The following is a 27,223-nucleotide window of genomic DNA, read 5'->3' on the forward strand; positions in this document are numbered from 1 at the left end:
ACATATTCATATAAATGTCATCATCAGGATGCTATTTTGCACCCTGTTTTAAGAGTCAGCAGACCAGAACCATGAGATAAAGTATCCCAAGAATTATGATCAGCTGTCAAAATATACCCTCTCCCCAGCTCCTCACAATTAAAGTGGAGGAGCTATCACCAGGTGGGCCCCAAATAAACTTCCATGGACCAGAGTGACAAACTAGACCACTTCTGGAACTTAATATCCACTCTGACACACACTCACTGACCCTCACTGCAAGTCGGTCGCTCTCCTGGGCCCTGAGAATACAGACAGGGTAAGAAACATGATCACTGCTCTTACAGAGATGAAGTGTGAGAGACATCAGATGAGAGAGACAAATACATAAATAAGAGGTTGCGAGCTTGTCGCCTGAGGAGCAAATATGGCTCCCAGATGTGCTTTGTTTGGTTCATCCACGCTTTTGAAATAACTTTGAACCAGCCTTTTGAAACTGGCGAAGTTCGTTTTTTAACAAACTCAAGTTCCTGGGTTCTCCTGAAAATTTGAAAAAGCTGGCAATACTGGGCCAGTGTTCTCACATGACAGCAATAAGCTGAAGCTGAGTGGCAACTGCTCTCTTTGAACAAAATATGACCTTCCAGTTCCCCACAGACCCCACTGCTCCCTAATGTCTTTTAACATATCTACTCAGTATTTGAGCTTGTGTTGACTATTATTAGGTAGAATCTGTTATAACTGAGATTAGTAAAGAAATATAAGACTCTCACAAACTCAAGCTGGCATGCTTTCTGAAGAGCACTATAATGGTAAGAATTTAAGTCTTAAAAAGATAAAATTCATGTGGGCCAAGAATCCTAGATATCTATCCAAAGAAAATGTTTAGAGAATTCACTAAAATATATGTATAAGTACATTCATCAATGTGTGTGAAAAATAAGAAACTGAAAATAGCCTAAGTATTCATCCTTTAATATATTATAATATAGTAAATATAATGGTTTAATACATTATAATGCAACCAAAACATGGTTTAATATGTCATCATACAAGCAAAAATTGATTCCAGTCACTGAAATGGTAGCTATATAAGTAGGGAATAAAAAATACCCATGCTATACTGTTAGGGACAAAGAAAAATCCCACTAAAAAACTATACATTGTATGATCCAATTTTCATAAGAAAAACACCCAAAAAGTCTATCAAAAAACCATATCTAATATGTTTGTGTGTGTTTTACATATGTGTGTTTGTGTGTGTATAAATACCATTAACACATTGTATTTCTCTGCAGTGGATGAGCAATGTGGATACATTTTTCTTTCACATTCACATCTTCCTATATTGCACACATTGTTTAAATGAGGGAACAAAATTAAATTTCACCAGAAAAAACATAAGCTGTGGAAGCACAGACCAACTATGGGTAGTGACTGACAGCCACACAAAGTCACAATACTATTTGAGTTTTTAAAAGATTAGAGCCCTGGCTGGTGTAGTTCAGTGGATTGAGCATGGGCCTGCGAACCACACAATCGCGGTTCGATTCCCAATCAGGGCACATGTCTGGGTTGTAGGCCGGTTCCCAGCAGGGGATGCACAAGAGGCAACCATACATTGATATTTCTCTCCCTCTCTCCTTCCCTTCCCCTCTATAGATAAATAAATTAAATTTTAAAAAAAAGATTAGAAACTGCCCTGGCAGATGTAGCTCAGTGGATTAAGCTCAGGCTGTGAAACAAAGTGTCGCCAGTTCAATTCCCAGTCAGGGCACATGCCTGGGTTGCAAGCCAGTTCCCTAGTGGGGGGCCACATGAGATGTAACCACACACTGATATTTCTCTCCCTCTCTTTCTCCCTCCCTTGCCCTCTCTCTAAAAAATAAATAAATAAAATCTTTAAAAGGTTTTTTAAAAAAGATTAGAAACTGTAATCTAGATGCCTATGCTTTAATTTAAAAAAATAAAAATAAAAAACTCACATGCTCCAAACCAAAGTAAGTTCTTTTTTAACAACTTGATCTTGAATTTTGAATTTTTAACCAAGTTACACAGACTTCAACGGGCTAATAGAGGAGGAAACACACAGGCTTCCCCTATCAGATGTAAATCATAAAGCTTGGCCAAGAATCCAGGTGGTAAAATACTGACTCTACTTAAATCAAGCCAAAAGTGATGCCTTCTGTGGCCACATTACATAAGCAATAGGTTCAATCACTGAACACAACTGGCCAGAATAAAGGTCCTCTGCAACCTTCAACACAATTAATTCAATATTTTCTATACAGTTCAAAATGCTACAACTGGCAGACAACCATCTTAAATCTTCTCAGAAAAGTCACACATATGGCTAAGTATATTTAATATGCCTTAAAAATAAGTCATGGATTTTCTAGCCAACAGGATCTTAGGCAAGAATTTTTTTAATTTAAAAGTATGCCTACTCGTTACCCTCAAAAGAATTCAATTCAACAAATACTAACTGAATTCCTACTGAGGACAGAGATGACAAGGAGCTGAAAAACAGGGATGCTGCCTTCAAGAATTCAAGAAACATGTAATCCAGTACAGAAGAGCGGCAAGTCTGCAATTATATCCAGGACCCTACTGTGACTCTTGAAGTCCAATGTTTGGCAGGGGTAGGGGAGGAAGGAATCAGCAGGACTGGGAGGGAGATCAGGGGAAACAGAAGACGGCAAATGAGCAGAATCGCTTGAAACTCGGGAGCAGCACGCCGTGTGTTCTAGCAGATAAGTACTTCAGGAATCAGTGTTGTACTTCTAACAGTCTTCGGTGGGACCACCTGGCATGTTGCACTCAGGCAACAATGAGACGGCCTCTAAGAAGTGCACCCACACTGACTGCAACAGTCAAAGGACATGGAGTCAACACATTGCTGATACAGAAACTTACCAGAGAAAAATTCTGAAATGTCCTATATTAAATTACAGCAGGCTGAGGGTGGGAAGAAGAAATGAGGAGAGTTAATCAGTTAACAGCCACGGGCCAAAACCAACAGAGTGCTCACATACCTGAATGTACATTTAAACGTTGAATCCACTTCCAGGCAGCTATTTCAGTTCTTATCTAACAGGATTAGCCGACCACCAGATGACACCACATCTTGCTTATGCATGAACTTTCCAGACTGTTGCCCACAACCAATCCAGAAGCAGCAAATAGTTCATTACTATGCATCTGGCCCAGAGCTTTTTCTGCTTCACCTTCTCCCACCCCAATGCAAATTCTTTCAAAACAACTTATGTCTTCTTTCTCCAAACTCATTATAAAAGAACCCAGGATGGTGGACACATTTGTCTTCTCCATCTGGCCCTACTGCTGGTGGTCTAGACTACATGCCCCAGGACCTGGTCCTTTTCCTGGACAAAACCAAGGATACAAATTTTAGAACCAGGAATCTCACCTATGTCAGCTGCCGGGGAGCCAGGATACATCACTGACCTCTCCATCTAATTTTCTCATGGCTAAAATGAGACCGACCTCATCTACCCAAGTGAAACCCTAACTGGGTGTCAATGACACGTCAGAAGATCAGAGGCAGGAAGGTAGTAGATATAAAAGGTGAAGGGACTGAGAAGTACAGATTGGTGATTACAAAATAGGCAGGGATATATAAAGTACAGAATAGGAAATACAGTCAATAATACTGAAATAACTATGCATGGTTCCAGGTAGGTACTAGAAATATCAGGGGGAACATTTTATAAAGTATATGATTGTCTAACCACTGAGCTGCACACCTGAAACTAATACAAAATAATATTGAAGGTAAACTGTAACTGAAAAAAATTTTAACTAAAAAAAAAAAGTGTTTAGCCCTGGCTAGTGTGGCTCAGTGGATTGAGTGTCGGCCTGAGAACCAAAGGGTCGCCTGTTGGATTCCCAGTCAGGGCACATGCCTGGGTTGTGGGCCAGGTACCCAGTAGGGGACGCATGAGAAGCAACCACAAATTGATGTTTCCCTCCCTCTGTTTCTCCCTCCCTTCCCCTCTCTCCAAAATAAATAAATGAATTAATTAATTATTTTTAAAAATTTTAAATAAAAAAGGAAGATCGACAAATAATACTTTGACTATTAGTTTGTGACTCCTAAATCAGATCCCCAGTCTTCACCACAAAGCTGTACCATACAGCAGGTTTCTTAGCCTCAGCCTTATTGCCATTGGGGGCTAATGATTCTCTGGTGTGAGGCTATATTGTGCACAGTAGCACGGTTAGCAGCATCCCTGGCCTCTACTCCTTAAATGCCAGTAGCACCTCCCACCCTTGGTTGTTAACAACCAAAAATGTTTCCAGACATTGCTAATGTCCCCTGGGGGCAAAAATTTCCCCTAGTGAGAACACTGCTTTAGAAGAACTCACTGATGAGTCTCCATCTCACAAGTGAAAATGATCACAGCTGTTAATTCCTGTGAAGGTATTTCAGTAAGCACTCCTTAGGCGCCAAGCAAAGGACTGCTTTGCACACATTTTCTCACTGAATCCTCACAACCACCCAATGAAGTAGATAGTATTCCCTTTTTCAACTGAAAGAACTGAGGTCCTGGGAGGTTAATGTGCCCATGGTGACTCAGCTGGGAATTGGCAGAGCCTGAACTTGAACCCAGCCAGTCCGATGGATTCCAAACCCTTATAACACCAAGCTCCACTGTCTCCCCAGCCATTCCCTAAGCTCTGGGAACCTAGGTATGACGCCAGAAAGAACAAAGGACATTCTCAAGGATCATCTCGGGGTTACTGCCCCAGACCTCCAGAAAATAGGGAGAGAACTTGTCCCTCCTTTATGCCTTACCTCAACCTGGGACCTGGTGACAATCACTAGAATCAATTGTCACCAGCAACAATGTGGGAGACGTTCAGGCAGCTGAGAACTCCACCTGTGCTTGATGAGGTCTGGGGGTCTCCTTCTTACTTATCTGAACTACACCACTCCTGGCCTTTAAAAAAAAACAGCATCTGAATCATGAGGAAAAATAAGGGTTTTTTTCTAAACTTGAAACACTCTCCAGAGAATTGTGTACCACAATCTCCATCTCCTAAGAAATTCTTCTCTTCCAAACACTTTCTGACAGGGAACATTCAAATAATAATGGAAGCCACTGAGAACTCAGAATTCACTGAGAACTCACTATGTGCTGGGCCCTGTGCCAGGTGGTTTACTTAAATCTCACGATGTTCTTCCATCAGCCCAAGGAAGTAGGTATCATTCTTCTTCCTATTTTCAGAGGGAGAAATCCTTGTGCAAAAAGGTGAAGACTCTCGCCCTGGGTCACAGAGCTAACGAGTGGAAAAGCCTGCCTTTCGAACCCTGGCCAGCCTAAGTCCAAAATCTGTGAATCTACAACACATTGAGGAATTGATATTTGTGGATTACCTTACAGTCCTATTAACTGTACTGCAGCCCTTTTAAGACTATATGTTGTAATAATTTTGAATCACGGCTTGTAATCAGGGTGTAAGTGCCTCTTAATTGCACCATGAAGCCACTGCCCATAAAGAGAGCTTAGAAGCTTGTCTCATAATGGGCTGAAAGATTTGCCTTATTGTGGAAAACATAACTGCATCCCATTAAATGCACACCAAACGCCTCCACTGGCAGTAAAGACACCTCAGATGCAAGAACGTAATTTTCTTACGTAACTTGTTCTCACGACACTGAAGATGAAAAGTCTCTACACACAGCCGCTGATGGTCCCGGAAGAACCTCTCACAGTCCATCTGAGGCTGACAGAGTTTGCAAAGTCCCCTGACACTCAGCAACAAGGCCAGCGATACTCATTGTCTTCAAGAATATTCAAGTCCTCGTTGTCTATACTAATCAGCTAAGCTCTACTTTGCTCCAGTCAGAGGCTGCAAATGCTAAACCTTTAGCAAGTTGAACATGATCCATTATGAATCACCTAAGTTGTCAGAGACTTTCAAATATTGGAAATTTTTAAAGGCAACTGAGCTGGGCAAAGATTTATTCTAGTTCTAAATTTGACAGTGGAAGTCAGGAAATACTTAAACAACAACAAGGCACTAGGCACTATTCCCAGTGCTGGGGAGGCAGCAAGGAAGAGAATCGAACACATCCCTGCCCTCTCAGGGAAGGGACAAACAGAACAAGAAAGTTACCTATTTTGAAATTATTTACAAATATACAGTAAAACAAAGCAGAGAAAGAGAATAGGGAATGACAAGTGGCACTGGACTTACAGTTTTAATGAGGTCAGAAGAGGTGTCACCGAGAAGATCACAGACAGGACAGAAGAGAAGGAATGTCATGGGCCATATCAGGGGGGCCCGCTAGTCCCTGTAAGGACTTGGGCTTTCACTCTGAGATAGGAACTATAGAAATGACTATAAATAACGGGTTATTCCATTATTTAATTACTTATCTATAAAAAGAAAAGATTTAATCATAGAAGACATTGTTTAAATTACATTTTCTACTTTTGCACACGCCCCCAGGAAAGCTAACATACAAACACACTGGACCCGACCCAGGACACTTGACTATAAAGCAGAAGTCGTCGATAGGACAAGCATGTCCTTGACATCATGGGGGTTTGGCTGTGGAAACACCATGACAAATTCACAAGAAATACTACATGAATGCAGACACCCACAGGATGCAGTGTAGCAAAGCTCCAGTACTTACTAGGGATTTTTCAAGGTTATGGATCTCACATATGAGCTGCATGCAGACAGACAGGAACGCAGTAACCTACTTTTTTAGGATGTGACTGTCAGCCCTTAACAAATTTGACAGCCTTTATTCTCAGCGTATACAAAATCAGTATATCCTGTTACACATATATACAAACTCAAGGAAGAGACCACTAACATCACAGACGGGTGTTTTGCATTAAATAACCATCGTTTATAAAGCAACATCCTTCGCATAAACCCTTGTGGTAAGGAGATGTCAGAATGTTTTTGCTTATAAACCACTTAATTCCCCTTGGTGGATATCATCAATTCTGCCATCTAAAACTAGCTGGGGAATGAATGCCAACAAATGCAGTGAACCAACTGTATGCCATTGCATCATAAGGTCAAGTTAATCTATTTTTAAATAACACAGCCATTGGCCAAGGGTGGCCCCCGGAAACAATGCACACGTTGAGATGCCTGTCCTTGCATTATTTTTTGTAAAAGCCATGGAATGTTCCAAAGTATAACCCAAAAATATCCTTCAGAGAGTGGTCTTCTGGCACCAGGAACAAACATGGATTGATTTTTGAAAGTTTAAGTTAAAAAAAAAAGACAAACAAAGCAATTTAAGAGCAGGAAAGGAAAAAAATCAGACTTTCTGTACCAAAGATCTGATTTGCTCTTGTTGGAAAAATTGTACAGAGAGAGACAACACTACAAGGAAAAAAATGTACAGTGTCACTCTTATGGATCTTAACACAGGTCCAGTCCCACATCACCAGAAAAACCCTCATTATCCTGCCTGCTGAACATATGAATTTTCACTTCACAAAGTCCAGTTAGAGTCAACACAGAAATACTTAAATATAATTCATTAAGCCTATCAGTCATTTATTTATTTGTAGCTCAGTCTAAATTATTAGACACAGGAAACCAGCTAAATGGAAGATCTGGTGATGAGAAAATGAACATACGATGTTCCTAAATGAGAAGAAATAAAAGATAAATAGGGAGAAAAACAGGAAATATGTTGCGGATGGACTAGTCTGCACTTACCTAGGAAGCAACACTGGAAAATTCATTCACGCAACCAAGAAATTTTAGTGAGCACCTATGACTTGATGGGTACTATTGTAGGCAATGGGAAATAGAGGGGTGAACAAGCCAGTAAAGCTACTTGTTGTCCTGTTCCTTGCATCCCAGTGGGAGGGGAGACAGACAATACAGAAGAAACAGAAGATACTGTGAAATTTTGGCCAGGCTATAAAGACACGAACAGGAAGAAGAATGGCACAGGGTTCCAGGAGCTGTCTTCCAAGGGGTCAGCAGAGTGCGGACTCTCACAGAACTGATTACTCTCAGCTCTTCCCAGCTCAGTGATGCCACAGAGCAGGACCTCCCCTTTACCAGAGCTGGCTGGTAGGCATTTAGCAGAACAGCTTGGGAGAAGGAGCTCAATGAAGGTATCTCTGAAGGGACATTAGGAGAGGAGTCAATCTTGTGACACTCTGGGGGGAAGAAAGAGCAAGACCAAAGACACTGAAGCAGAATTTGTGGGAAACCAAGAGAGACAAAGCACTGTGTTTTAAGATAAGAAGAGAACTTTGTTAGAAAACTACTGTAATATATTCCAATGGGTCAAAATAAACACATAACATCAAAACAATACCAAAAAAGCACAAAGAACTATATTCAATTGTGTGTGGTCATAATTCCCTCATTGTGGTGAGAAAAGGGCCAGGTGGTGGTGCTGTGGTTTTTAAATTGTGTCTTATTTATTGTCTCCATTCTGTCTCAAAAACAAAGTAGAGCGACCATTTTGGTTCCTGGGTAATTTGAAAAGCCACAAAATTCACCTATAAAAATATGTAAGCATGACCTATAATATTACCAGTTTGGGAAACTACAATCACACTATCTTAAACTTTTCAAGTCTGGGTTATTCATGGAATGGTTGCATTTTGACTGCAAAAGACCTGAAGGGGCAAACCCACTTCTTTCTGGAAAGAGGAAATGTGCGCCCAAAGAGGGTGACCTGCCAGAGTTACGGTGCTAGCTGGCGAGCCTGGAAGCCAGGTCCTCTGCCTCAGATAATGTCATTTTCTCACTCTCAGTCTGTACCCTAGAGCAGTGTAACTCAAAATTAAGCATACATCGGAATCACCCAAGGGCTTCTTTAAAACACCCCATAGGCTACACCCCCATGAGCTTCAGAATCAGTGAGGATGTGGGCAGGCCAGGAAATGTGCATGTGTAACCAGTTCCCAGATGACACCGGGTTGGCCAAAAAGTCCATTACATGTTTTCCACATGATGGCTCTAATAGTGCTCAGTTGTAACTTCATCTGAAGCGATTTTGATAGATTAGTGTGACAGCTGTCATACCAGCATACATTTAAAAAAAAACTTATCAAAATTGGTGAATTTTTGTGCAGCCATTTTACTATTGAAGATGAAAGAAAATACGCAACATTTTCAGTATATTATGATTTAGTATTTAAAGAAAGGAAAAAACACAACTGAAACACAAAAACAAAGATTGGTGCAGTGTATGAAGAAGGTGCTGTGACTGACTGAACGTGTCAAAAGTGGTTTGCAAAGTTTCTTGGTTCAATTGACATTTTGGTCAAATAATTCTTTGCTGTGGGGCTGTCTTATGCATTGGGAGATGTTTAGCAGCACCCCGGCCCCTACCCACTAGAGGCCAATAGCAGGAAATAGCCAACATACTCAAAATTTTCAAATCAATGAAGTTATTGGTGAAAATGAAAAATCTGTCTTTTATTTTACAGAAAAAAAACTAAACAGACTTTTTGGCCAACCCAATAATAATGCAAGTAGTCTGGGGACTGCACTTTGAGACCCACTGACCCAGTAAATTAAGAGTATGGGTTTTTGACTCTAATGCAGCCAAGTTCCACCTCTAGTTCTGCCACTCGTACAACCCATGAAAAAGCCACCCAAACTCTCCGGACCTTAGTTTCCAACATCTAAGTTATGAGGAAAAAAGAACAAAATACCCATCCAGCATTAGCTTAGCCTAGGAGCTGGCACATTCTAAAGTAAGTGCTTAGTAAAAACTAGCTACATCCTATAGCAAAATTTCCTTAGTTTTTTTCTTTTTCCACATATACTAGAATGGCTAAAATTCAAAAAAACAGACAAGATAAAAGATTAGCAAAGATGTGGAGCAAATGGAACATTTATAGCAGCTTTATTCATCTAGCTATTATTCAATAGCCAAAATATGATAAACAGTCCAAATGTTCATTGATGAGCAAAAACATAAACAAACTGCCCTGACTGGTGTGGCTTAGTGGGTTGGGTGTCATCCCGAAAACCAGAAGGTCACACTGGTCAGAGCACATGCCTGGGTTGTTTCTCTGCCATGTGGCCTGACAGAGAAAACCAATCCATATTTCCTTTACAGATCAATGTTTCTCTTCCTCTCTTTCTCCCTTCCTCCCTCTCTCTCTAAACAATAAATAAATAAAAATCTGTCTACCAGAGTATCGCGGTTTGATTCCCAGTCAGGGCACATGCCTGGGTTGCAGGCCTGCTCCCAGCAGGGGACACACGAGAGGCAACCATACATTGATATTTCTCTCCCTCTCTCCTTCCCTTCCCCTCTAAAGATAAATAAATAAAATATTTATATTAAAAAAATCTCTAAATACACACACACAGCCCTGACTGGTGTGGCTCAGTGGGTTGGGCATCGTCCCACAAACCAAAAAGTCCCCAGTTAGACTCTGGGTCAGAACATATGCCTGGGTTGTAGGCTGGGACCCTGGTTACAAGTGTGAGGAGCAACAGATCAATATTTCTCTCACACATCAATGTTTCCCTTCCTCTCTCTCTCAATAAATAAATAAATAAATAAATAAACTCTGTAAAACATATATACATCTATAAACAAACTGGTATGCATGTATAAGGAAATACTACTCGATTATAAAAAAGAACAATGATGCACACAATAATATGAAATCTCCAAAAATATTTTGCTGCGTGAAAAAAGCCAGACACAAAGAGTACATGTACACTACATTATTTCATTTGCATGACTTTCAATAATGAACTACAGTAATTCATAAATGGGGACTATATGTTGATGGAAGGAAATGTGACGTGGGGTGGTGGACACACAACACAATATACAGATGATGTATTATAGAATTGTTTCTCTGATTGTTTTTAGATTTTTATTTATTTTCTCTGATTGTTTTTAGATTTTTATTTATTTTCAGAGAGGAGGGAAGAAAGGGACAGGAACATCAAGGTAATGTTGCCTTTCACAGGCCCCTAACCAGGGACCTGACTCACAACCAAAGCGTGTGCCCGGACCAGGAATCCAACCAGCGACGCTTCTGTTCTCAGGCTGGCGCTCAATCCGCTGAGCCACACCAGCCAGGGCTCAAACCTATGCAATTTTATTAACAAAGGCCACCCCCAATAAATTCATTTACAAAATAGTATCAAAAACAAGTAATTGATGGTGGAAGAAATCAAATAGCCTTTGCCTCTGGAGGACGTGGGGGGAACTGACGGGAGAAGAACATGAGGGAAATTTCTGGGGTTCTATATCCTAATCCAGGTGAATGTAACATGAGCATATACATGGGCAAAACTCAGCAAATCATAGACTTAAGATTGTGCATTTTACCATAGGTAAATATATAAAGTATACATATATGCTTTATTATATTTAAAATAACATTTATATAGCATATATACACACAGACACATATATATATATATATATATATAAATTTTTGTAGGTACTTTGTGACAGACTGTCTTCTCCCCAGCCCTCGCTGGTGTAGCTCAGTGGATTGAGTGCGGGCCTGCAAACCACACGATCGTGGTTCAATTCCCAGTCAGGGCACATGCCTGGGTTGCAGGCCAGTTCCCAGCAGGGGACCCATGAGAAGCAACCATACATTGATATTTCTCTCCTTCTCTCCCTCCCTTCCCCTCTAAAGATAAATAAATAAAATCTTTAATTAAAAAAATCAGTCTTTCATTTAATTAAAAAAAAAGACTGTCTTCTCCCTTTAAAATGAATCAACTCCAACCTGGTAGATCCATTTAGCTTAATTCCTTTACAATCCAGTCCTGCTCCATGTAATACCGTTTACTATAGACTATTTTGGTGTGTGCATTATTCCAGAGGCCTGCCATTAAACAGAAACAGCAGAATCTTCTCCCAGAAGAAGACCATGGCATTTCCATGTAGATAGCACCCACAATGACCCGGGTCCCTGGGTGTAGCTAGCTCAGGGAGCAGACAACACCAAAGTAACATTTTCTTTTACTATGTACCAAGTAAGAGACAATCTGATATGATTAAAACACAGTAATGACACAATAAGAGCAATTCTGTCATGATTTAAATTATATTCTCAATGTAAAAGAGGGAACAGAAGACCCGTAAAATGCTTTATAGTGCCATGTTTCTGTAATAAAAACGTTAAAGAGCTAACTATGCCCATGTAATTATCACGTGAAATAGTAGCTTTCATTTTGTAGTGGATTCCAGGCCATTCGAGTGTCTCCCTTCACATCTTCATTCTATCCCACTACCAACAGGATGAGTTGCTTTACATACGCGCACCTGCGGTGAACATTCCTGTGCAGTACGAAGGTTCCAGGGAAGGGAAATAACATAACACCTGGAGACACTACCATTTCCTTCTAGCCCTGAGGTGTCTGACCTCAAAGGCACTTGATTATCTGACCAACCCTTGCTAAGTTCATTGACAAGGCAGCCCTGGGACAATGCGTCTCAGATCTTTGATAACTGGTGGAAGAGGCTCAGCACATGCAGCACCCTGATGTGGAACACCAGCTCCCACACAAAACCCAATGGACACCTGGAGGTCCCCCACTAGATGGTACCCTTGGCTGTCCTTCTTCCAGTCCTTTCTCCAGAAATGGCTCTGAACTGAGACCTATAGCTGCTCCCATCAAATGATTTTACCAAGTATTTCCTCTACAGTTTCAAAAGAAACTCAAGCCAAGTTTCTAACACTAAAAGCTAGACTTAGAAATAAATAACTGCTCAAATTCAATTTAAATATAACAGTAACAGCTAATTTTTATTGAGCACTTACTATGTGCCAGGCACTGTTCTACATACTTTCCACATATCAGTTTATGAAACAACCTCAAGAAAGCCAGTTTACAGCTAGCTGTGAGGACATAGTCCCCGGTGAGGCCAGGGATTGGCCCTCAGGCAAAGTCTGGGGAGATAACCAATGAATGAAGCACCCTTTCCCTTGGTGAACTTACTACCTTGTATGCAATTGAGGCAAGAAAAGATCTAACTCACAGTTCAGAATAAAGAAAAACTACAAGGTACACATTTATGGGACCCCAGAGAAAGAAGAATTTGTTCACCCTGGCTGGTTTCTCTAGAGCTTCTTCTTAAAAGAGGTGTTCAAGTGGAAACTGAGGATATAAATGGAAGGAGCTTTCCACGGCTAAGTGTCAGCCCTTCAGCTCCCAAAGGTAAAAAGCCAGGTCTACTCCACCTGGTCTCCTCTGTCATCTGGAACAGGCCCACTTCCAAGGCAGGACCAGCCAGACTTTTTTTCCTTAGACGTGTTCCTCCAGCTGCTGTTACCCCTGCATACCAGGCACACATGGGAACTTTTCACCACACTCTGCCACCTCCACCAGCCCTTTTAAGGAGAGGAACTGTGTCATGGCACTGGATAGTACCAGGCAGGCCTTTACTGCTGATACAGGAACAACCCCCTGCCTCCACGTTTGAGATTTAACGGGCTCCCCATGACCTGCAGCCATCAAAGAGGCAATCACTCCTCTACACACTTCTGAGAGGAATTTGTTTCCACTCCCTCCTCACAAATCAGTCTCTCCCCTCCCCAAAGGTCAGCTCCCCACCTTTTCCTTCTCAATGCTTAAGGCTGTGCAGCAGGGCTCAACCCCTCATTTCCGTATCTTTGTGATCTTAGACAAGTAACCTAACCAATGTCAGTCCCAGTTTCTTTATCTGGAATATGGGATTTATAAGAACTCGACCTCAAGATTCTTGTGACTCAGAACAAGATAATGCAAGAAAAGACTTTTACCGAGTCTGGCGTGCAATAAGTTAACAATGAATAGTGATTACCCTTATCACCTTCACCGATGGTGATGATGACGGCGATTGGTACCTATAGTAGTGGCAGCATGGGCAGGGGCTTGATTCGAGCTAAGTAAGAAGTAACCCTCCTCTCCCTCCCCCAGTCCATCCCCCACGCCTTGCTGCGCAGCCACACGGAGGTGACACATGCGTCATCCAGCTGTGGGGTGAGTGCAGGATCTTCAGGAGGCTGGCTCAGGAACATCCAGCACCCCAACCCACCTGGAGGTTTGCAGGATAAAAACGATTTTCTAACGGAGGAGGTCCAACAATCATAGGTCCTCTCCTCGTGCATACCCATTCTCTAGGTATGCACTCAGACAATTGGCAAAAGAACGCAGCACTGCGCAGGCTGCAGTGCTCCCGCAAGGAGCCAGGAGAGCCTCCCCTCTGCCCCAGCCTCAGTTCCCCAACTCTCCTCCAGGCGCAGGCGTAGCTGCGCTGCACTTGGTGTCCGAGATAACAGGTTGGCAAAGCAGCCAGGGAAAAGTACCCCCGCTCCCCGGCGCAAGTCCAACCCCCTCTTCCCAACACAGGTGGGCAAATTACCAGCAACCTCTCCACAACTTTGTGTATTTAACCTACCATTGGGCTCACAGCCTCAATTTCCCCCCTAAGCTGCCCTAAGAGGAGTGAAGAGGGACATCTAAATGGGGGTTGCGGGGAAGGAGACACTCCGCAGGCCGCTCCCCTTTTCTGGAAGCAAACCCGAGGCGTGTCCAGTCTTACCTTGTCTGACGGCTTTGAAGGTGACGGACTCCTTGCAGCTGTCGATGACTCCCAGCACGTCATAGCGGGGCAAGCCGGACACCCGGATCCCCTGCACCTCCAGAAGCAGCTCCCCCTCGCCCAGCCGGGGGCCCTCGCCGCCGCCTGGAAGCCCTGCCGCCTCGGCCGCTGCTACCGTTCCGACATACAGAAACTCCCCATTCTCCGCGCCCCCCAGCACCGTCAACCCCAGCTCGCCCCGAGGTCCCCGCTTCAGGGTGCATTCGTGAATCTTACTAGTCCAGTGGTTCTTCTTCTGGATCACTTTCGACATGACGAGTTATATCCCTCCCCCCCCCCGAAAAAATAATGAAATGAGAGACAGGTGCTCCCCCACAGCGCAGCCCCCAAGCCCCCACTGGTTCATGGGAGAAACATCTCCCTCCAAATAACGCAACGAGAGAGAGAAACTTGGCAGCCTTTCTCCCCTGCACACACTCGCGCACTCAAGCCATCATAAAACAAACTTTCTGGGCTTCCTCGCGAGCCCTGCACCGGCGCCCGCGAGCTTTGTTTGCATTCCGGTGCTTCTCGGTCCACGTTCTGGCGCCGGATCGTGCTCCTCGGGACCAGAGTCCACTCTGCGCCCCTTGTGTTATATTTTTTTCCTTCCTTCCTTTCTTTCTTGCCTCTTAGAAATGCAAAGTCTCCTCTTTACCTCCAGCCTGGCTCTCCTGTCCTCGCTGGCGGGCTGTTCCCGAGGGTGAGGGAAGCCCTTCCAGCCAGTTGCTGGGAGCCCGGGAGACGCTGTTGCAGAGTGGGGGTGGGGGGTGGGGGACAGGAGGGAAGTGCCTGCGGCCCCTTTAAGCAGATACAAAGGCTCGGCTTGTTTTGTTACAGTTCATTCTATTCCGCGCCGCCAAGCGCAGCGGCCGGCAGGGGAGACGCGCGCGCATGCGCCCCGCGGTCGTCTGCCGGCCAGCCCGCCCCACCCCTCCTTCCCAATAAGCGAGATTCCAATGTGCTTCCCTTTGGGTCCTAAAACCGACTCTCCAGAGAAAGGCAAGTTACCTTCTCTCTCACACCCTTCTTATCCCTTCCTTTTCGTTCAGTGCCCCGGACGCAGCAAATCCCTTTGGAGCTAGGGGGACGAGCACGAGTTTTACTCCAACTGTTTGCAACTTTTGAAACAGTTTAATCTGGCTTTGTCATTCTAAAACCATTTCAAACAGGTGGGGGTTGGGGGAGACTTACACCTCACCCTCACACTCACACACTGTTCCGGGCCTAAACCTCCTAATCGCCTTCGGCCAGTGGGCTGGTCCTGCTAGGGGTCACCCAGCCCAGCTGGTCCACCGCCCAGCCCCACACCCCCCCCACATTTTCCTCCAATACGCGGAGGCCCGCGGAGGTTGCTTCCGACGCGGCGCGGGAGGGTTTGGGTCCCGGAGCTGGGTTTTTCTATGGCTAGAGGAGGTGGAGGTGGCGGGGGTCCTCTGGGACCGCGTCTCACACTCCCACGCACAGATACCGCACCCTTAAACTTTGGGCCAACTTTTTAAGACAGAGGGAAAACTGTAGACGAGGGAAATAAGCCAGATGGTGATACTGCGTTGGGGGCTTTTTAAATGCCCTTCCAGAAAAGATTTCTGAAGTCAGTCATCTCTACCCCCGGCTCAAGTTTCCGGCGGACTCGGGAAGGCTGCAGACTCGCTCCCCAGCCCGGAGATAAGGATCACCCGCGGGTTTGGGATCTGCACCCGCGTCCTGGCGCCCGCGGGGGCGTAGGCGCGGCAGCCACCTCTTGAAATTTACAGCCCGGGGGTGGGTTCCGCCCTGGGGCGGCGGGGGAAGGAGGGGAGGAGTGCAGTGAGAGTCTGTCGGAGCCGGGGAGCTGCGGACAAAGAATACCCTGCCCCCGAAGCCTGCCCTCCCCGAATACTCCCCAAGTCGGTCTGGGCGGTACACTTTCCCAAGCAAAATTTTTACTCGGTAATTTATAACTTGTTTGTTTATCTTTGGTCACAGGAGAGAGTCCAAGTGCTCAATAAGGGAGGCGAGTGGAATGGACTCTCAGTAGGGTGGGATGCTGCAGCAGCCAGGGTTGAGATCCGGGTTTAGGTTCCCACTGGTCCAATCTCTTTGTGTCCTTGAGCGAGCTCCTAGACCCCGGGAACCTTCGTTTCTTACGTTAAGTGAGCATCACAATACCTCACATGGTTTCTAGTAGTATACATGGGCGAACACTTGTGAAGTGCCCGGCATGTAAAGTGAATACTTTTTAGGTGGCGTATAATCAAAACTGCTACTATTAGTAGTAGTATCACAATATATGGGAAGGGAATTGGGAAATCATTTGGGGTTTCAAATTAGATGGCGATGATAATTCTTCCTCTCCTTTCTTAAATTAGTATATAGAAGTACATTTAAATATTTTAAAGCACTTGTTGGAGGGGGCTACCTAAGCAAATCAATATAAGGGAAGAACGTCGATGCTTCTCTGTTGAGATATCCAGAACTGAAAATTCCATTGCCTTGTAGTATTTGTCAAAGGAGGGACTGGCCAGTTTTTCTTGGCACTTCTTGGTGAGGAAAATTTCATTGCCATACTCTTCTCAGAAGCAATCAGTTTATCTCATACCTGACGGGATCAAAATGAGTGGGAGCTTCAGAACATACCTTCTCAAGCCCAAACAACCATCCAGCCCATCAGAAACTGAGGACTTCTAAGATTCCCCTTAAGTGATGCTGGGATACAGCGTTGGGAACCACAGATCTAGCATTTTGATTCCTGAACGTTTTTTACATCACAGATGCTTTGGGAGAACAAACCCCTTGCACATCTTCCTCTAGAGTGTAAGTTCCAGGAGGGCAGGGAGCATGGCAATCTGGTTTATTGATATATTCCTATTTCCTGAAACTGTGCTTGGTACTTAGTTAATGAACAATTTTGTTGAATCGAACCCCCCACAAAAAAGCACATTTTTGCATACCACCTTAGAGTGGAGTCTCAGATTCCCCTACAAATCACTAGTAAGCTTTAAAGCTTACGTCTCCACCGCTCCATATTCTAGTAGTCTGATGGCTTGCGGAGGAATCCCCCACCTGCCTAGAATTAGTGGCCTCCTCTCTGTTTCCCCAGTGCACTCACTCCCACCAGCAGGAGTCCAAAGGATGGGCAAGACCAAGTGTTCTGTGCTTCCTCCCACTGCACATCATCTTCCCTCTAGGATTGCAGCTGTCCTGTAGCTGAAAAGGAGAAAGAACTTAGAGTGAATTTCTCACCGTTCAGATTTTAGATGGGACATAACGCGAAGAAGGGATACCTGAGGGTACAGAGGCCAGGAGGGAGAGATGCACAGAGAGACATATTAGAATCCAAGCACATAAGTATGCTGATGCTCCAAAGCGGCTAAGACTGCCAGTGTTCAGGCACTAAGTTTTTGAAGACTCCCCTTCTCTGACCTCTTCTGTCTACTCTTTTTCACCTGGTCCATTTCCCGTGTCCCATTATCCAAAGCAACTTCAGGGCAGATATATATGTCCAATTCAACCTTTCAATGCTCAGCACCTAAACCCAGGCTTTGTGTGGAATGTGCACCATACATCTTTGTTGAACGAATACATGAGGACATAGATGAAGAGTGACATTAAACTTCAGGATATGTGGCCTTTGATACAAAGCCTAGTTAGATAGGCTCTGTAAATACCGTTGGTGGTTAGAACCAACGGTATTTACAGATTGTTTTCTTGAAAGAGCTTGTAGTTATCTCATTTTTAAGTAGATTGGTCTTGAAAAGATGTGAAGTGGGGTCCTAGTGCTCTGGCTTCTCTCACTTAGGCTATGACTTCGGTAATACATTCCAATGGGGAAAATAATGCCATAAAATACCAAACTTTGAAGCTTACCTTTTGTGCCAGGATAGTTAAGTGCATTATTTCATTTAAGCATCACAACAACTGTGTAAAGTAGGTATAACCTTGATCTTACATGAATGACCTTGATTTTACAATTGAGGAAAGTGAAGCTAGGGAAGTAAAGAAACTTGCCCAAGAGCTTGGAAGTAACAAAACTAGGACATCAACTCAGAGGCATGACCCAAAACCTGTGCCCAGAACACTGTACTATGAGAGTGTTGGCTGTGGCCTCCTGCCATGTAGCATATTTGGCTAACAGTATTTTTTTGGCTCTTAAATCTGTCACAGTGTGGGCACACTAAGTTTTTTCCTATCTCTTCCCTTTAATGTGAATAAATACAGTGTTCCACTTGGGAATCCAATCTCCTATTCCCCATCTGTGGGCTCTGAATATTGAATAATTTACCAGAATGTAAGCAGGATTAATTTACAAACATTTCTAAAGTGTTTGGCGATCTATAGGATGTGGTACTGGTTATGTGCTAAACATTCTTAGACTCTTATTACATTAGCATTTCAACAGTGAACTTTTAATAAGCACAGTAGATTGAGATAAGAACTAAACTGTAACTCTACACATAAGATCTTATTTTCATATAGCTAGTTCCACTAAGGGGAAGAGAACAACCCACAAATATAAAATGTGCATTTCTTCTCTTTTTCCCAAATATATTTCTTCTCAAAGTTCTCCATTTGTGATTAAAGAAATTTATATTTGCAGTTTTAAGTGGTGTTTTACCTCGTTTTTCTGAAAATGTGAGGATGGAAAATAAATTGGTGAGCTGTGAGGCAAAGAAAAACATATGAATTGGTTATCATTTAATGATTTTTCTGGAAAATGCCATGAAAAGGCATACATTATAGATATCAACATAATTATGTTATATAGTAACTAACTCCAAACTGGTGATTCAGAAAAAGAGAAGGTTGATGCCATTAGGTCAGATAGAAGGTAAACGGCAGGCAGTGAGGGCATTTTTATGACTCACTCGGTAACTTGTTCTGAACCTCACAGAAGGCAGCTGGGTAGTTTTCTCTGACCACAGTATTTCTTTCTCCTTTTAGTACTTTCAGCTAGGCAAGAATAAGTAAAACCTTAATTCTTATGACCTTCCTAGACAACACACATACACTATTATTTTAATACCCCAGAGAAGGAACTCCAGGAAGAGAATTTAATCTTGACTTATGTTCTGTTTCACTTCCATGGGAGAATTTAATATTGGTAACTAGAAGATTTGAAATTTTAGAAACCCAAGAATTTATTATGGAAATCTCTCCTAAAATTTCCAAAATGATTAAGCTGCATAAAATACTATGTATTCCACCCTGGCCTGGTAGCTCAGGACTGGTTGGAGGACTGTCTGGATGCACCAGGGTTGCAGTTCAATTCCAAGTCAGGCACATGCAAGAGTCAGTCAGTGAGTGCATGAATGTCTGTATCAGTGGATCCATGTTTCTCTCTCTCTCTAAATCAATAAATAAAACTAAAAAAAAAACCCTACGTATCCCATATTAGTTATCCTGCGTAATTCTACTGAAAATATATTTGTTAATCTTGTTAATTTCCTTGAGAACAGGACATTTGTTTTTTCTTGATTATAGACTTTTGTATCTCTTTTATTCAATTTATCACCAACTCTATGACAATATAGTAATTTGAACATGATAGGTGCTTAAAGAGTACAGGATTTTTGTCCCGGCTGGTGTAGCTTGGTGGATTGAGCATAGGCTGCCAATTAAAGGGTCACTGGTTCAATTCCCAGTCAGGGCACATGCCTGGGTTGCACTCCAGGTCCCCAGTTGGAGCCATGTGAGAGGCAGCCACCCACTGATGTTTCTGTCCCTCCCCTCTCCCTCCCTCCCCATCTCTCTAAAAATAAATAAATAAATTTTTTAAAAAGAGCACAGGATTTTATTATTGAAAGTATCTCTCTTCTTCCTTATTGTATATCTTGAACAAGTTATTTTACCAAAACAGAACTGAATTCACTGAAACGAAGGGTGGAATAAGCATATTTTTTTAAAACCCTACTGATATGTTTTTGTCAAACAATTTTAAAATAGATAAGTAAAAGGCAGCATTAAATTAAGATATTCAAGATTCTATTAGCTAGAGATATGTACTTTTTACATTTGGCTATATCTCTTCCTGGACTTTGGCCAAAACAAATACACAGTTATCTATCTATCTCTCTATCTCTCTCTCTCTACACACACACACACACACACACCTTTTGAGATTTATAGGTAATATCTGGAATAAAAATCATCCTTTTCATTCACCAATATATTATCAGTTTTCCTATTTGTAGAAATAGAGCTATATTTATCGTTTTCCATGGCTCAGCAATATTCCATTCTTTGAATGTTTCAAAATGTGTTTAACCAATGTGCTAGTAATGATCATTTAAGATTCTCAAGGGGGCTAAAGTAATTACTTGTATTAGGATGTTTTGGTTACCAGTGACAACCCCAGTTGAACTAGCTTAAGCAAAAAAGGAAATGTATTACCCTGTATAACTGGCAACATTAGAAGTGAAACTAGTCTTCAGCATGGCTCTGCCCTCCACTCTGTAACTCTCGTCTCTGCTTTGCTCTGTCGCTCTCATGCTCTCCTACTACATCCAGATGGGCCTTCTCCAGGCGACCGGAATGGATAGCCACAAGCAGCTTGCATCATCTAGGTTTAACAATGTCAGAAGAAAGTAGATTGTCACTAACAATAGAGAAATCTCAGTCTATATTACAGCTTTCAGTTTTCATTGTTGAGGGCAGAGGTAGAATCTGCCTACTTTTCAGTGGCTTTGACAATAAACACATGTCACAAGCCACATCAGCTGCTTGATCAAGCCTGGCAGAGTATGTGTGGACTTGGGGAGACTCAGGGAAACCCCAGCAAGGTGGGTCCTCTGTAGGCTCTTATCATGGTCACCTTTCCTATAGTTAAAGAGTCCCAAGAACTCAAATGTACTGACAGTTCAATCTCGATCAAAGCTGCAGTGGTTGGGCCACATTTGGGTAGATATTTTGAAGATCTGCTGAGGCCGGCAGCTGTTCAGGGTCCAACCCTTCACAAAGGGGGCCAGTCAAGTGTTTCACTTGTTTAACACAGATGCTGTGTTAAATTACATAAGACTGATTTCAACTGTTTTAAAATGAGTTTTAGTTTCTCTGAGGCAATACCGAAACAGGAAATTAAATATTCCAAGATGGCACATGACAGTTGATATTCATTCATGCAGCATAGTATTTTCATTCATTCAACTAATGTTGATTAAATTCTTATTTCATCAGTTCCTAGTAGGAACTGATAGTTCAAAACTAAAGGACATAATTTTTTTCTGGAGGATGTTTACCTCCTAATTGGGTACTCAGATAAGAAAGCAATTGTGTTTGGTAAGTTCAATGACAGGGAGCCTGGGGTGATCCTGGAGGATAGCTCATTAGGGAGGATTGTTAAAGGTACCATTGTTAGGAGAGAGCCTTGCCTCCTCCCTCTCTAATTTACTTTAATAGTATTTTAAGAAGTCGGGGAGGGCTGGGGGCGGTGGGATGGGATGGGGGTAAAAGGCAGAAAACTACTTGAACAACAATTAAAATACAAATTGTTTTAAAAGTGAAGGACAAAGTCCAGTTTTATGATCACATTATGGTACTCAAAGGTGTGTTTATTGGAGCCATTCACAGAGTGCTCAGTCACCCACAGGGCAAAGATGTGGTTCCATAAAGCACAACACTTTCTGGATACAAAGCTGACTTAGCAAACACTAGGTAAGAGTTTTGGAAGATGACTCAGGATCATTATTCCATCTGGAATCTGTACAACCTTGATCCTTGAACTGTGCCATCTTTGGAAAATTGTTCCCCACAAAATCTAATAGGCAAATATATGAGGAACCACCTCCAAAAATGTATAATTCATTTTTCAGATTGAGCACATTCCTAGAATTTTAAACCTATTTTTACAGCCCACTGCCCGAGCGAGGGAAGGCGTAGGCAAACCCAGAGTGGTCAAGAGCAAACTCTCCGTGGAGTCAATGCCCAAATGTAGCATCTTTGAGTTCTGAACACGCCTGACACTCCTGTCTGAGAAGTTCAGCGTGCCGAATCAGGGTACCCCAAGGATTATACGTGCAGCAGGGAACTGCTGAATTAAGCTAAGTGTTGGAAGACGCGGCAGTTTTAATTATTAAGTTAGCCCTCTGCCTTAGTGAATACACAAGCTGGCATAGGCTTGGGAATGTTTCTGCTTCCAAACTCATAGCATCTGCATTTTTCAGATATTTGGCCTTATTCTTTTGACCTTTCCTCTAGAGTCCTGAGAGTGCTGGGAACACTCATAGCTGAGTGATGGGAGCAAAAATTGGACAGACAGCAATTTTTTTCAGCTTAAATCCTAGAGTACTCTGTTTTAGACTAGACTCAATTTCCCTTGCAGTTATTCATTTTATTTTGACATACTACTTGATATGACTTTACCTTTTGAATTGACACCACTAGAGCCTAAAATGACCAAAGCTGTGTGATTCCCTTGCTAAGGCAAACTAGTTTCCTGACGCTGCTCTCCAGATAGCTAAGATCCTTCTCTAGGTTAGTGTTTTCAAATTTTCGCGATTGCTGTTCAGAATAAGAAATGCACTTTGTTTCTCTACCCAGCACACTTATATATCTATACACATTATGGAAACAAAAGTTTCATGAAGTTTGTTCTTTCTGTGTGCGATACAGTGTGCCAGGTGTTATGGTCCACAGTGAAATCCATTCCTTAACCTTTCTCTTTGTGACTGACTGACCAGTGAGCTAAGAATGATTTTACATTTCAAATGGTTGAAAAACAAATCAAAAGAAGAATAACATTTATATTATAATATTTATTTACAATATGTCATGCACTCTTAAATCGTTGTATTTATCATCTCATTAAATCTTTACAATAATTTGTCTTTGTCTTAATCGAAATCATGACCATAATAGACAGTGGTGGTTAACACTTTTTGGGTGAGTGGTCATTGTGTCAGGTGCTCTGTCTGGTGAATGCGTTAGATGATGCATTTATTTAATTCTTTCTATGAGACAGGGAGTATTAATATTTCCATTTTACAGATGAGGAAACGGGGATTCTATGGGAACACAGACAAATTACGTGATTGCTCTTTTCTTTAAAAAGTAAGCAATCAGCCCTGGCTCGTGTGGCTCAGTTGGTTGGAGCATGGTCCCATAGACCAAAGAGTTGCAGGTTCAATTCCCAGTCAGGGCACATGCCTCAGTTGTGAGTTTAGTCCTGGGTCTGGCCATGTATGAGAGGCAACTAACCCATGTTTCTCTCTTACATTGATGTTTTCCCCCAACCCCAATCTCTCTAAAATCAATAAGCATGTCCTCGGGTGAGGATTTAAAAAAAAGGAAAACAAAGTATATGTGTCATTTTCTGGGTTCCAAACACTGCAGGTAAGTACTCTCAACAGTTTTTCTTGTTTGATCCTCATAATGACACTGTGAGATAGATGCTATTCCCGTTTTTCAGAAGAAGAGACTGAATGTCAAAGGCATAAAGTACCTTGTCTGAGATGATATACCAGTATGCATACCATGTTCAGAACATGGTCTTAATCACACTGTGATGTACCTTGCTTTATCAATTTCTAATGTTACTGTAATACTATCTACCCCATTTGTAGGCAAAATAAAAAGTGTATCAGAGCCTTCATTAATAACTATAATGTTTCCCAATGATAGATTTCTCTATCAAAAAGTTCAAAATCTCTTAGAAAAAGTAGAGAAGGACTAAAGAAGGACTAGTTCAAAATATGCCTTCTGGTATATTTGGTGGAGAGATTGTGTTCTTAAAATGTTGTTATGTAATCTTCACTATTTTTCCATAAATCTAAAATTAAGTTTATTTAAAAAACACTTTGAAGCACATGAAAAGCTATTTAACATTATTAGTTATTAGGGAAATGCAAATCAAAATCTCAGTGAGATACCACTCGACACCCACTAGGATGAGTATAATTTTTTAGTAGAGATTTAGAAATGTTGGTGCAGATATGAAGAAATTGGAAACTTTATACATTACTAGTGGGACTATAAAATGATGTAGGCACTATGGACAACTGTTTGGTGCTTCCTCAAGAAGTAAAACATAGAATTACTATATGATCCAGCAATTCCACTCCTGGGTATATACACAAAAGAGCTGAGAACAGGTGTACAAACAAAAACATGTGCATGAATGTGCATGGCAGAAATATCACAATAGCCAGAGGTGGAATCCATCTGAATGTCCATCAGTGAATGAATGTGTAAACAAAATGTGATTATCCATATGATGGAATATTATTCAACTAAAAAAATAAAGAATAAAGTAGTAATATATAGTATTACCGTGAAGAACCCTGAAAACATGATGTTGAGTGAAAGAAGATGAATGCAAAAAGACCACACAGTGTATGATCCCATTAATATGAAATCAAAATGTGTAGAATAGACAAATCTATAGAGACAGAAAATAAATTAGTGGTGAGCAGGAGCTTGGGAGAAAGAGGGAAGGACAGTGCTACCTAATGCAATTCCCTTTGGAATGATAAAAATGTTCTAGAACTAGATAGTGGTGATGGTTGCATAACCTTGTGAATGTACTAAACACAACTGAATGGTATAACTTAAAGATTTTATTTGTTTATTTCTAGAGAGAAGGTAAGGGAGGGAGAACTAGAGGGAGAGAAACATTGATGTGTAAGAGAAACATTGATTTATTGCCACTCGCATGTGCCCCGCCTGATTCCGGCCCAGAAGCAGGCAAGTGCCTGGACTGGGAATCCAACCAGTGACCTTGTGCTTGTAGAATGACACTCAACCAGCTGAGCCATGCTGGGCGAGGCTGAACTGGACACTTTAAAATGATTAAAGTGGTGAACTTTATGTTATGCACACTTAATCTAAATTCAATAAAACACCATGAAAAATTGTGATATAATAAAAAAAATGTAAAATGTTCTAGGGTGAACAAGGTAACACACAGGAAAAAATTGAAGTATCACAGGAAATACTGGTGCCAGTACAGCATCTTGTTTAGAGCATGGCCTTCCTTAACTGGTAGTTCTGGAACCAAAGCCTCGTGCTCTCTCATAATGATGTCCTCAGGCAGGTGTTATAACTTGTCTGATGCTCACTGTCCTCATCCATTAACTGTGTATTACTGCTGTTATTGTGATGAAATATATATTCTTAAGTATTTATTTACTTATTCTAGAGAGAGGGGAAGGAGGGAGTGAGAGGGAGAGAAGCATGGAAGCAAGAGAAAAACATTGATCAGTTGCCTCTCACGCACCCTGACCAGCCCAAAGCCACAACCCAGTCATGTGCACCAACCTGTGAGCCGAACCATGGCCTTCTGTTTCCTGGGAGGACACCCAGCCCACTGAGCCACAGCAGTCAGGGCTGTGATGAAATACCTTTATGTAAGTTGTCACTTAGCCTAACAGTGATGATGATTAATATTTACCTCCTTATATTTTTCCTTTGTATGTGAAAGAATGGTGCTAATCTTCCTAGTGATCATTGCATTGAAAGTAAAGTGATCCGGTCTGGGGAGATAATCGGATTTTTATCTCCATATGTGGCTTTCTACATCCCAGGAAAGTGATACTGTGAACAGGTCTTTAAAATAGTTTCCACAGGAGGCTAGCAATCCACTCTAACTATTATGTGAAGTTATAATAAAATTTATGTTAAATTGCTATTACTGAAATTTCTAAGCTGGCCCCAACCTATTCCCAAGTAAAAAAACAGGTGTGGAATCTAGGAGTTAATAAGAAATACTTTATCAATTAATAAAAAAGATTCCTACTCTACCCTTTCCCTTGAGGATAACTCAGCTGTTGCCACAAATATCCAGACTGCTATTTCTTCTGGTATTTGCATATGGCATATTCTTAGGTAATTTATGGAGCAAATCCTAACACAGCTCCAAAAGAAACCATGAAGCTGCTTTAGTATCATTAGTTACCAAAAAGGCCAAAACGTTTAAAGAGGCAAGTGAAATTCATCTTTCAAAAGGCTGACACAGGATCCTCCCTCCACTCTATACCACATAACGGTTCTTCCCCCCATGTAACTCAGCCTTGGTAAGTGAGAGAACACTTCTAGAACTCAGCCCTCCAACCCTGCTCCTTGTCCTCTCTGGCTCTCCTGGGACCTGAGGAATGCTGAGAAACAGCTTTAGGGTCTGGCTTCCAGTTGGTCAACCCTGACACTAATTTCTGGATAGGACACTTTTAATCTCTGTTCTTGGCAAGAAACTGTGGGATGACAAAGGCTGCCAGCTGAGTGAATAGATACATGTTGAAGAGCAGCAGAATGGGTCAAATGCAGATCTGGGGAATGCACGTTTTTACGAGACTTCTCATCCCTGCTCATGTCTTACCACAACTGTAACAAAATTTGACTGACATTTGGCCTATTGGATTAACACAATCAAAATGACTGAGAGCCCCTTATTCTTTTAGGTACTTTATGTGACTCCTCCAACTAGGGTAAAGGCCCCATATTTTTTTTAGTAGTGTATGTATGTCTTCATTCAGGCATTCATTCATTCAAAAATAGTTACTGAGTGCCTGCTATGTGCTAACCATTTGCCAAGCACTAGATACTGGTTCATTCAGTCTTTCGCTGAATAAATATTTATTGAACATCTAATACCTGTTGGGCATTTGAGCTACTAGAGAGAAAAATTGAGAGAGGTTTGTCCTCACAGAGTTTATGTTTTACTGTTGTAATACAGAAATGAGAAAATAGTCTTTA

General features: G+C 42.0%; 1 protein-coding gene and 1 long non-coding RNA gene across 16 annotated transcripts in view; one reads left to right on the forward strand and one right to left on the reverse strand.

Moving 5' to 3' along the window:
• The window catches only part of MAGI1 (membrane associated guanylate kinase, WW and PDZ domain containing 1), a 614,474-nt gene extending 599,603 nt beyond the window's left edge, over positions 1 to 14,871 (reverse strand). For 10 of the 15 annotated variants that reach the window (XM_037040895.1, XM_037040904.1, XM_037040893.1 and 7 more), the window contains exon 1: positions 14,522 to 14,869. In XM_037040895.1, the coding sequence (XP_036896790.1) occupies positions 14,522 to 14,834 (313 nt within the window). In that variant the 5' untranslated portion in view covers positions 14,835 to 14,869. Of the gene's footprint in view, positions 1 to 14,521 lie in introns of all 15 variants that reach the window. The other 5 variants (XM_037040898.1, XM_037040888.1, XM_037040886.1 and 2 more) reach the window with 2 other exon arrangements.
• On the forward strand, positions 1,857 to 25,688 carry LOC118983422 (uncharacterized). Its single transcript, XR_005065723.1, has 3 exons — positions 1,857 to 2,621; positions 14,276 to 14,281; positions 25,674 to 25,688. It is a non-coding gene; the product is annotated as an uncharacterized LOC118983422 (long non-coding RNA).
• The last annotated feature ends 1,535 nt before the right edge of the window (positions 25,689 to 27,223 follow it).

This window comes from Sturnira hondurensis, unplaced genomic scaffold (genome assembly GCF_014824575.4).
Source record: "Sturnira hondurensis isolate 20B ecotype Veracruz unplaced genomic scaffold, ASM1482457v3 Scaffold0002840, whole genome shotgun sequence".
Taxonomy (NCBI): Eukaryota; Metazoa; Chordata; class Mammalia; order Chiroptera; family Phyllostomidae; genus Sturnira; species Sturnira hondurensis.